General features: G+C 36.0%; 1 protein-coding gene across 1 annotated transcript in view; it reads left to right on the forward strand.

The window, feature by feature from the left end:
- Positions 1-985: 985 nt before the first annotated feature.
- Positions 986-12973, forward strand: part of PNPase (polyribonucleotide nucleotidyltransferase 1) — a 440058-nt gene continuing 428070 nt past the window's right edge. Inside the window, exons 1-2 of the mRNA XM_090395838.1 lie at positions 986-1277; positions 5301-5439. Of these exons, the coding sequence (XP_090251964.1) occupies positions 1096-1277; positions 5301-5439 (321 nt within the window). The 5' untranslated portion in view covers positions 986-1095. The remainder of the gene's footprint in view (positions 1278-5300; positions 5440-12973) is intronic.

Here is a 12973-nt window from a genome sequence, read left to right on the forward strand (position 1 = left end):
TTTGGGCTGAGCTGAAGTACTCGAACTCCATCCGTTGCCATTTTTTTGAAAAGTTTGCATATTGTGTAGTACCACTCTGGCACCGTCTCCGCACATGGTCCGGCATGGCAGTAGTTTCGAAGTAGGGTAGAAAAAATTCTAAGAAGTCTTTAATCAGATTGCCGGAAGGGTGATTTGATGCCAGTGCTTTCCGTATGGTCTGAGCAGTGCTAGTTAGGTGGCAGTATTTGAGGATTGGCAGGGTGAATCCCCCTTGTGTGGGGGGAAGATGGAGAAAGACCCTGCGCACCTCGTGTTTCCTGTTGTTCCAGAAAAATTTAGTGATGTGTTTGTGAATGGCGTTGTCTTGTGTGCCTGTGATGTTTGTGAGCTTAATGGTGTGCAGTAACATCGGTTTTAGGACTGTTTTGATAACTGTTGCTCTACCTTCGAATGATAGGTAGTTGGGACTGAAGGGTTTGAGTTTTTCGAGACACATTTCTCTTAAGTGTTGTGTTTGCAACACTGGGGTCTCTAGGAAGGGAATTCCTAGTATTGTTAATGGGCCGGTTGTGGGTTTCAGACCATACTGAAGACTGGCAGGGCCGAATTTTCCATAAATTTTGATTTTTGTTTTTTCGGGATTAGTGTGAAGACCACTGAGCATGCTGAACTCTCGCAGTATGCCGAAGAAGTTGTAAATCGAGTCGGAATCCCGATGGGTTCCGACAATGTCATCGGCATATACGACAGTTTTGCTCTGTTTGGAGCCTAAGGGCAGCGGTATTCTTCTTACTGCGCTCGTCTCATCAATTTTTTTTAGAAGAGGTTCTAGTACTAAAGAGAAAAGAAGGGGGCTAAGGGGGCAGCCTTGCCGAACCCCTCTGCGTATGGGAATGGGTTCTGAAAGAAACCCATTAATCGCAATGTGTGTTGTTGTTTTACCGTACATGCTTTTGATATATATATAAAGATGGCGTTAGTGTATGCTAATCCGCATGGGTGTTTGATCTGTTTGTGTTCCGTAGTATAGTGCTTGAATGATTAAATGTTATGTTTAACCATTAAAAAATGAATGTATGTATGTTTTTATTTTAATTGTGGCTCCCCGTGAAAATGAATGAGCCAGCTTTAAGTTTTTTCTGTCGCTTACAAATGAAATATACGTCAAGGAAGCACTTAATTAATTTATCGCGCCTTGCATGTAATAGAACCACATGGTCATTTTCAACGTCTTCGAAACATTCACTTCCCCGGTTAGATACATCTGAGCTATTTGAGATATCTTTTGACCGCGGGTAAGTAGTTGCACATGTACTTACAGACCCAATTACAAAATCTCTTATACTGTATCATCATAAGTGGATATATATAATAAGGTTGGCACCGAAAGCGGTTAAAGTGCAAAAGTGATTTAAAATAGAGATTGCAATACAAAAAAAGTTATAGTAAAACCAAGATTTTTCATCATTGCAATCTCTATTTTCATTGCTGCTCTGTACATTTAAAATCGAAAGGAATTTAATTTGGAAGTGGAAATAAGTGGACACGAGAAATCACTTAAGTGTGATGATCACAAAAAAAAAACAACAACCCATTATACAGAATAGATACATGCTGGTCTGCTATAAGCCCAAACATTTAGAAAGATAACCCTTTAGAAAACTGGAAATCCAAGTATAACATTCAGTTAACCCTCCTCTCCCATAAAGAACAAATAGTTCTTTATGGCACAGAGTTGGATTGTCAAACTTCCTTTTTAGCCAAAATCTATTCTCTACACCCTTGTATTAAGTTTACCATGGAGATTGAAAAAGACAAGTTATCCTTTTTAGACATCCTTCTCATCTGCTCGCCTTCAGGTATTCAGACAACAACAGTTCACAGAAAATCCACTTTTACTGGACATTACATTTTCAAACAATCTGCCCGTCATCCTTATCAAAAAAACAGGAATTATAAAATGTTTAATTCGACGAGTTAGAACTAATTGTTCAACTTTCCACGAATTAGAAAGAACTTTCAACTATTAAACATCACATGAAATTATGTTATGGTAAATTAGATTCTGCATACCTTAATAATTTCAATTCTAGTAGAACTCCTGTTGATTTCTTACTAAAAGAGAATAGTTTCCCTCTTCCTCTGGTTTGACAAGATCCAAATATCTGAACAATATGAGAATTCACTTTTTTTTTTTTTTTTTTTTTTTGAAATCTACTTTCCAGTCTCTCTTGGAATGAACATATTATAAATATTACCTTCTTATTATCCAAGAAGTTAGCCTCCTCCTTCAGCTCAGGGCATTGTGTCACCTCTGAACAACTTTTAGCGCTGTACAAAGCACAGATCTGTATAACCTAAAAGATAAGAATGCTTCTGTGTTTCTTTTAATTATGATCTCACCACAGGTTTCGTTATTTAAAAAAAGAATACTATTCTTACATTTTAGGTGGTGCTCTTAAAATGTAAGAATAGTCTGTTTAAATGGTCTGTCTTCAAGTTTACTCCATTCACTCCCACACAGGCATTCAGTTTCAGCTTTTTACAATGATTCCCACCCTGTTTTAGGCAAGTCCATCAGCTATTCAATGCTCCTTCACATGTTGATTCCAAGCTCATAGACAAAGATTTTCCTTCTCATTCCTTCCTCTTTATTCATTCTTTCTATTGCTATTCTTTTGGAGCAATCTTGCCTCTCATTTATTTCTTAATGTAATCTACAAGTCTACAGTGGTACTTCTAACTTTCTTCCCAACTACAATACTAATATACTATTAGTTGAATACAAACTCTTGTGTATAGGATTAGCATTAACGAAAAGAAAAAAAAGAAAAACTTATTGCGCATATGCAGTGCTATGCATTTGCTACCCAGCCAGGTTTGGACACTTAGATTTTGCGAATGCTTTTGATAGACTGCCATATGACCAGCTGGTAAATAAACTGAAACAGATGAGATTGGATAAAACTAGTGAATTGGATCAGTGAGTGTATTGGGGCTATTGGAACCATTGTTGTTCAACTTGTGTATTGGTGATATTGTTATGAGTTTTAACTTGTGATATGCAGCTGTTTGTAGATGCCACAAAATTGGAGAGAACAATGTGATGTCAAGCAGATGTTGTGGCCTTATAGGAGGACTTGAATAGAGTATACGAATTGGACACGTAAGTGGAACTGTCAGTTCAGTGTTGTAAAGTGTAAGATTCTGAAATTTGGTAAACAGCAATGGGAGGCACAGTATACACTTGGTGGGGAAACTTTTAAGTCAGTAGAGGAGATGAGAAATCTGCAAGTGGTGGTGGACAAGGACCTGAAGCTCAGGGGCTACATTGCATGAGTTGTGAAGTCATCAGATTGAATAATGGCAATGATGTGTATGATCATGGCATGTAGAAATAAAAAGGTTATGGTTAAGATTTTGTAAGGTCTAGACCAGGTCTCATATGGATTATTATGCACAGATTTGGTCACCTATGTTTCATGATGAGGATATACTAGAAAGGATCCAGAGAAGATTTACCAAGATGGCAACCAATCTTTAAAATGTGGCATGAGTAAACAGAGTGAAAGAATGTAATTTGCAAGGCATCATGAATAGGAGGATATGATTGAGTTGGTCAGGAGTTGTTAACATTGAGTGAGGAGCAAGTTTTTTTGCATGGAGAGTGGTTAGTAAGCGGAATGTAGTGCCTGAGTGTGTTGTGAATGCAGATACATTGATTGAGTTTAAGGTACAATTTGATGAGTTGTGTGTGTGTGAGAGAGAGAGAGAGGTAGTATGTATCTCCCATGATGAGTGTCTGACTTTATTGAGGTTTCATCAGTGAAACTAGTCCAATGGGAATACTGAGCCCAGAAAATTATGATATTAGTTAAAAAAGTTAGGTTTTATCAATAGGTGACTGACTTACAGGTGCAAAATAAGGAATTTGGGATTTCCTGCTTATTATTAAGTGCATATGCTGTTATTTAATATTATGCAATTTATTTATAAATCAAAATTATATTTTTCAGTAGCTTTCCAGTAAGATTTATTATTGTGTAAAATTCATTATGTATCATTTTTCAAATTCCTGGGCAACCTTAAACATTTGGGGCAGAGATGTTGCATCATTTGTATACCTCCTTTTACTTATTTTTTGACTATTTACGTGGTAAACAGCAATGGGAGGCACAGTATACACTTGGTGGGGAAACTTTTAAGTCAGTAGAGGAGATGAGAAATCAGTAAGTGGTGGACAAGGATACAGAATTTTTAAACTGCCAAAGCAGTTTAAAAGAGTCATGTTGTACCTGACTTAAGCTTTGTAACCACTGCATATTGAAGCTTACAGCTTCTATAAAAATAAAGAAAAATTAACTTCTTGGAAATCTAAACCTAATTTTAATAAATGTAGAAACTCTTCTCTTACAAATGGTGGTAGTTCTTTCTGTTTACACCCATCCACTGCAAGGGAGTAACTTTTGCCTATCTGTGTTCTTAACTATTCTGGTTGGCACACTGTATCATCATCTAAAGAACTAATCACTTTTGTGTCATTCTTCTCCACAAACTCCAGCAAAGATGAGTAAGACAAATCTGAAACAGTGAACTGCGTGTATCACTTGTAGTCTTTCACAAAAACAATGGTAGAGGAACCCTTGAACAACCTAGATAAGAAGAAAAAAAGTTAATGATCTGTTCTACATTGTGTCTACATTTTTCATATTCAGCTGGCATCCATACATACAGATTGTCTGTAGAAGGTTGATTTCAAAATGGAAAATGAAAGCCTATCATCAAAGTATCAACCCATTCCTTTTGCCTTATTAGGTCATCTCAAAAATAATAGAGATGATCATTAATAGTAAAGCTCTTTAACTACTAATTAATTGGTAGCCAGTATGAATTTCACACTCTAGACCCACAGAGTTCTCCTGCTGACAGCATCCACTTGTGGACACATGCCATGAAAAGTTTTGGAAAAAACTGATGCAGTCACTCTTGACATTTCTAGGGTATTTGAGTGAGCTTGGCGTAGAGCTTTACTCAGCAAACTGATGTCGTACAGCCTACTTTTCCATCTTTTACCAGTTGTTTACTGCATGCCAGTGTGGATGACCTTGACCTCTTACATACCAATTTACTATAAATACAGAATTGCCTGAGATTTCTGTTTTTAAACCTCTCATTTTTTTCATAATGCATAATCCTAATATCCAATCTCTTACTTCAAATTTTAGCCTCTTCAGCTATTTATATAGATTGAGTTTTTTACTGCTTGAAATATTTTGCCTAAAATATCATAAAGTTGAATTATTTGACATTTTCTTTAGGCAAGTTCTGAAGATTAGTATAGGAAAACTAGCAAAATTTTCAGATGGATGTGCTGTTGCACAGCTTGGTGATACTACTGTGATGTCAACAGCTGTTAGCAAAATGACATCATCTTTTGCAACTTTTATGCCTCTTGTGGTAAGCTTCAGAAAACTTGCTCTTGAGATTTCAAATGCATGTATTATGTTGTTTATTTATACTCTTGAGTTATTTCCATTGATTGTGCTTATTACTTTTGAACCGATTTCTAGTTTAGAGTGCTGTTTGATTCGGTTATCAGTAACTTATGTAATATGAACTCTCTTTTTTGATTTGGTTGAAATTTTTATCTGACCACACACACAAAAGGTCACAAGACTTGTGACATACATGGCACTGATGTGTTGAAAGTTTTTTTCACTTGGTTATGCTATAAATTAAAGATGCCAAGAAATTATATTCTTGGTTTCATCCTTTATCCAAGTATAAGCAAACAAAGTTTGCCTGTGAATATTTGTATATTGAGGCTAATGACTTCACTTGAACTGCCTTAGTATCCCATAATGCAACACACACACACACACTTACAGGCATATATAATGCTATACATTATAGGAAGGGCCATTACTCAGACCAGTTTCAAAACCTTTATTGAAGTTTCATGAGTTCAGTGGGAGCCAAACCCTGAAGTGATACCAAGGTTGCAGTAATGCAGATGTCATATTTCCATATACAAGTAGTCAGAAGTGTCACACCTTGTTACTAAAGTACTCTGGATAGATGTTGGAAGTTTTTCACTTGGTTACACTATAAATTATATGTATATAAATTATATTATTCATCCTTTATCCAAATGTAAGCAAATAAAGTTTGCACATGAAGTAACTTCACGATTGGGCTATTTGTATATAGAGGCTAATGACTTCACATCAACTGCCTTACTATCCCATAAAGCAATGCACATATCCTTACAGACATGTATAATGCTGTGTATTATTTCAACCTTTATTGAGGTCTCATCAGTTGGAGCCAGATCCAGCAGTGATACCAAGGGTTGAAGTAATGCAGCAGATGTCTTATTTTCATATACAAGTAGTCAAAAGCATCACACCTTTTACTGAAATATTCTGGATTAGAGGTAGATGTTGAAAGTTTTTTTTTTTTTCACTTGGTTATACTACAAATTAGCTGGCCTGGTTGGCTGAATGGTTAGCGTATCCACTCTCCAGCCAAGAGGCTGCGGGTTCGAATTCTGCATAGGCATGGATGTTTGTGATTGTCCTCTCCCAATATGGACTGGATCACCATGGGAGTAGTAGTAAACCACAAACCTCCCACAATGGGAGAGGCCTTCATCCTGCAGTGAGTAGAAAAATAGGTGGTTAAAAAAATAAAAAAAGCGTACAAATTTAAGATGCCAAGAAATTATATTCTCGGTTTCATCCTTTATCCAAGCATAAACAAATAAAGTTTGCATGTGAAGTAACCTCACGACTGGGCTATTTGTATATATGACTTCATATTAATTGCTGCCTTTGTATCTCATAATGCAATACATATATCCTTACAGATATGTATAATGCTATGCATTATGGGAAGGGTCACTACCCAGTGTGGTTTCTACCTACCAGTGATGAGACCCTCAATAAAGGTCTCAAAAAACTGGTCTTCGTTGTGATCCTTCCCATAATGCATAGCATTATACATGTCTGTAAGGATATGTACATGGCATAATGTGGAGTCATTAGTCTCTATATGTAATTAGCCCAGTCATGAAGTTACTTCACACGCAAACTTAGTTTGTTTACACTTGAATAAAGGATGAAACCAAGAATATAATTTCTTGGTATCTTTAATTTATGGCACTGATGTGATATAAAAGAAGGATTCTATTGACATACTTTTTAAATAGTTGAAGATAGTTTTGGGAGAAGATGGCATGAGAGAGGTGTTATAAAGAACTGATGTAGAGGGAATGAAAGAGGAAGAAGAGGAGTTCATTTAGTAAATGTAGAACTGGATAGTAAATGGATGCTGACCAAAAGCTGCTCTTGTTCTTACAGTTTTGGAAGAAAGTGAAGGAATGATAGTGGCCATTTCAGCAGACTGTTGTCAGTAAAGTATATGTAGAGGTTATATAACGAAGAAGCAATGTGTGTGTGCGTGAGAGAGAAGTGTGGGGGGGGACATCATTTAAGTGCATTGCATTCTTCAAAATAACATGAAGCATTTTTAGAGAGGGTTTGGAGGCACCATCTCAAATGAGCAGTATTCCATGGTTATGCAGATTTGAGATTTATACAGTGTTAGCACTTATAATAGCCAAAGGTAGTCCAGTGCCTTGTGTAGAAAAGTGTATAGTTTTAGTCAGCTGCTGAAGCTGTGCCTGAGATGTGTGTACACAAAAAAAAAACACCAAAGGGTATAGGTCAGTTCAAGCAGAGATATTTGATCTTGAATCTTAAGTCACTTTCCCTTATCGAAAGGTAAGAGGTGATTTGAAATTTGATAACGTTGTGAAATTTGGTAGCATTGAATCACAAGGTTATCTTCTTAGCCTCATTGAGGAATAGTAAGGAGGTCAGAGTTTAGGGCATTTCTTATGGAAGATCTTGAGGCTTTCATAAGCAATGGAAGCTAACTACATGCTTTTCAAAAGAGGAACGGAATGTACTGTTAGAGCCATAGTGAATGCCATACTTTTTGCACTTCTCCCATAAGGCAAATCATGTATTTGGTGTCCTTGATGAAAAAAAAAAAAAAAGGTAGGTAAAGAATATCAATAATATTCGCAAACAATTTTCTATATGTATATATTATATAAAAGTACAAAACACAATTTGTAGAGTACAGAGTGCATAAATAATAAAAACAACAAAATTTTGTTTGTTCCTTGTGCTAAGAAGTCAATTAATTTATTAGTGTTAAATAGTTTTGCTTTCAGTTTTGGATTTACTTCATTCTGCTGAAGTGTTTCCAAATGAAAACATTAAGAATATTTTCAATAAAATGTCGATATTAAGAAGAACTTCTGTGAGATGACTTTCAACAAGATATTGTAGTAATTCCACTTGGTACATATCTGCTTTGCTGCCAAATTTTATTAAATGTTCTTTTAACTATCCAACTGGTTATGACATGTATACATGTCAAGGTTACCATGGATGTGAAGTGCATATTAAAATTGTAATACCGTTGATATTACATTGAAATATATAATGGATACGAAGTGTAGAGGAGTGATGTATTTTATTCATATTGACAGTGATGTGGTTAATGAGCTTAACTCAAAAAGGAATCAGTGTCATCAGAATAAAGTTCATGTAAGATCTTATATAACATCATAATTTCATCATCATTTGAATTCATTAAGGTTTTTCTTAAATAAAATTTTGAATTGTTTTAAATTTCATTGATTACAATAAACCTATCATTTAATTTGCCTTTAAAGTCAGTACAACTTTTTGTAATTTCATTCTTTAATGACTCCTTAGATAATTTACCTTCTATTCACCTGCTGGCCTGGTTGGCCGAGTGATTGAAACCAACAGATTCCAGGTTTGAATCCTGCTGCAGACTTGGGTGGTTGATTATCTTACCTTGTGTAATGCCTTACCTTTGATATGGCACAGTATGACCTTTGTTCTCCTTGTGCTATTAAAACCATAAATTTATCATTATCTTCTGTTCACCTTTTGAAATACATGTAAATCTTGGCAATTTTATCTCTTCAGAAATGTTCATTTATATTTTTTTTCAGTGCTGTTGATCATCATCATCAAATTCCTGCCATGTACCCACAAGGGGTGTACAGGATATGATAGTACTACATGAAAAAAATTACATCATTACTAACTTCCTATCTACAATTTTCCTCCAAATCAGTCTGTTACTTGTCAAGACTCCAGCATTATCAGATCTTATATTTCTGTCTTCTAAGGCACTTTGTACCCAATCAAACCATCTATATCTTGGTCTTCCTCTGGGTCGTTTTGCTGCCAACCTGGCAGAGAACACTTGTTTTGCTAATCTTTCTTCACCCATTCTGTTAAAGTGACCATACCACCTAAGATTAGCTCTGCTAACGCATTCCTGGATGTTGACAATGTCAAGTTCTTTCCTAATATCCTCGTTTTTAATATGATATTGCCATTGATGCCATCTGTTCATGCCTATAATCGTTCTCAGGACTCTCATATCTGCGGTCTCTAGTCTTTGATCAAGTGTTTTACTTCTGACCCAGCTCTCAGATCCGTAGGTTAAAACTAGTTTGAACACTGTCTTGTATACAGCTAATTTAGTGTTCCGACTAATTTCTCTCTTATTGCATATGAATTTATTCAATTGACTTCCTACCATACCAGCTTTGCTGATTCTGTTGTCTATTTCTATATTTAATTTACCATCTTCAGTAAAAATCGTGCCTAAGTAGCTGAAATGTTTCATTTGTTCCACAGGTTCTCCATTCACAACACAGTTGACATTTTCAATGATTCTGCCTATTTTCATTGTCTTTTTATTCCTGACCTTCATACCATATCTATTACAACAGTTATTCAATTTAGTCAGAGAATCTTGCAGACTTGTAGCGGATTTATTTAGAAGTATAACATCATCCGCATAAAGAAAGAGCTGACATTAACATCTCCAATTTTGATATCATGTTTAATACTATTTTCCTTCATAATGTGATCCATATAGATAATGAATAACAGAGGGGATAATGTACATCCTTGTCTCACACCAAATTTAACATCAAACCATCTTCCTGTACTTCCTTCAATTCTAACTGCTGACTTACAACTCAAATAAAGACTTAGAATTGCTTGATATAATGCCCATTTACACCATATAACTGTAGCTTATTGAATAGCTTCTCTCTTGGCACCTTGTCATATGCCTTTTCCAAATCGACAAAACTTAAATACAGATCTCTGTTATATTCCCATGCTTTCTCGACTATTTGTTGTAAAGTGAAGATATTATCCTGACAGCCTCTATTTGGCTTGAATCCAGCTTGTTCTTCACCAAGCTTTTCTTCCACAATTCTTCTGAACCGTTTCTCAAGTATACTTGCATAGATCTTGCCAGGAACACTCAGTAGGGAAATACCTCTGTAATTCTCACATTCAGTTTTATTTCCCTTTTTATATATGGGTACTATCAGAGCTGTACTCCAATCATCAGGAATTCGTCCCTCTGTCCAGGCTTTCTGAACTATGCAGTGCAGCCACTGTAAGACTCTTATAACACCATACTTCAGCATTTCTGGTCGAATGTCATCTACTCCTGCTGCCTTTCCTCCACATTTCAAGCCTTTGATGGCTTTTTTTCTACTTCAAGTATGGATATGTATTCATGACTGCATGCCTGGGCAGTGTTTTTTTACCACTGTGCTGTCATCACTGCTTGTTTCATTTAGCAGTTTTTCAAAGTAATTACTCCTTTTACAGCACTATTTCCTCCATTCCTAAGCATCTTCAACAACCTCCAGAATATTTTGCCACCTTCTTGATATTTATTTTCTATATTCTTGCCAAAGTCCTCCCATGACTTTTGTTTAGCTAGTTTTACACAGTGTTTAGCATTCTTGTATTTGTTTCCGTATTCTCTAAGAGCATAAGCTGGCTTATTTGACAGGAACTTGTGATATGCTTTCTTCTTTTCCTTCGTTGCCTCTTTAACTTCCTGTGTCAACCAGGGAGTTCTGATTTTTTTATCCTTGCAGGCAACCTCACCACATGCCTGTCTGGCAGAATCAATCAATGTTTTCTTCAGAGTTTGCCACTGAATCTCCAAGGTTTTGTTCCTGTTCTCAAATTTTTCATTTTTTCTTTAATAATCTTTGTGTACTTTAGTTTACAGTTCACATCTGAGAGCTGCTCAACTTTTATTCGCTTTAAAACTTTCTTACATGTTATTCTTTTCAATATGAAATTCAATTTTATCCTGCTCAAGACTAAATAGTGATCACTTCCAATTTCAAATCCTCTGTATACTCTGGTGTCCTGCACCAGGGAGAAAACATCACTATCAACAATAAGATAGTCAATGAGACTTTTCTTATTCCTTGCCTCTTCTCTCCATGTGAATTTGTGCACATTTTTATGTTGGAACATGGTGTTAGTAATAACCAGTCCATGTCCTGAGCAGAAATCCAACACATATTTGCCATTATTATTGGCTTTGCTCTTTTCTCCAAATTTTCCCAAAATATATATTTGTATGTCTCACAATCATTTCCTACTCTGCTATTTAGATCCTCAACAAGGACCAACTTTTCCTTTTTTGATTGTGTCAGTTGCTTTTTTTAAAGCCTCAAAAAATTCCTTCACTTCTACCTTAGTAGAACCTTCTGTGGGACCATGGGCACAAATAAGTCTCATTGTCCAGTTCCCCATTCTCATATTTGTCCACATTACTCTACTTGAGACTGACTACCATTCAAGAAGATTAGCCTCGTATTTTGTGTTGAATACTTTGGCTACTCCTTCTTTTCCTTGATTGTCATTGCCTGAATATAACATTTTGTATTTATTGCTCAGAAAGATCTCACCAGTTTTTGTCTTTTTTGTTTCAGTCATCCCTATTATGTCGATCTGGTGCTCATCTAATTCCTCAGCTAGCTCCATTTCTTTGCCATTCAGGCTTCTTATGTTGATAGTACCGATCTTTAACTCTGGTGATGTTGAGTTGGGGTTTGTTTTCAGATTTGTTCCAGTAGCTGACTTTTCGCTATTTGCCCTGGTTTCCTGGCAAAAACAACGGCGGCCTTGTTTAACTGGGCGACGCTGAAATTTTGGCTGGCCGGCATGAAATTTTGTCATCTCGTACCATCATTTTTTATTTTGGTTTAACCAATAAGAATACAATTTGGTCGGCTAAATCCCAAATTGCCAGCCCATCCTCGTTCATTCAGTATCCTGGTAGATACCCATCAGGGTGCACCACGAGAAGGTGAGGATTGGATATTAGGTCAGAAGCCCTGGTCGGTTCACCGCATTCCTTTAAAGGCTATGTGGAGGTCTCCTCTTAGTTATACAGCTTTGACCCTTAAGCACCCCTTGCTGTTGATCTTAAATTCTAAATGAAATAAAGTGTCACCATCTTCTGATACAATTTTTATACTACAGATTCTTTGTCTTGTTGATTAATCAAACGTAAGTAACCAGAAAAAAGGATAAAAATTATTTGCTTTGTTAATGACATAACATCTAGAGGAAAATTTGTTTAAATGAATTTATCTGTTAAAGGAATATTTTTAAAATGAGATACTGTGTCAAGACTAATCATAATATCTGAAGGTCCTAAATGAAGATTATACATTTTTGTTTTAAAATGCAGAGTTCTTGATATGAGAAGCAGATGTTTCAGTAAAGAAAGATATTAATGTGGACAAGTATTTGCACAGTTGGGGTTCAACAGGCTGGTGGTGATGATGTTATGGTCTGGGGAGCTTTTTCCTGGCACACTCTAGATCCATTGGTTATCATCCCACAAACACTGAATGGTGAACACTACAGGGACCTGCTTGTTCTTTGCTGGTCAAATACATCTGTATCATTATAATGGTTAATAATCTGTTACACAAACATCCTATTGTTCCCAAGTGTTTTTAGCATGTTGAAAATAACAAGTGGCTGCATTCCAACCCTGTGAAGTGCTGTTACAGCTCCATGGTTCACATAATCTC

Source organism: Typopeltis vanoorti, chromosome 7, assembly GCF_054136105.1.
Source record: "Typopeltis vanoorti isolate ZY-2024b chromosome 7, IOZ_Tvanoo_1.0, whole genome shotgun sequence".
Taxonomy (NCBI): domain Eukaryota; kingdom Metazoa; phylum Arthropoda; class Arachnida; order Uropygi; family Thelyphonidae; genus Typopeltis; species Typopeltis vanoorti.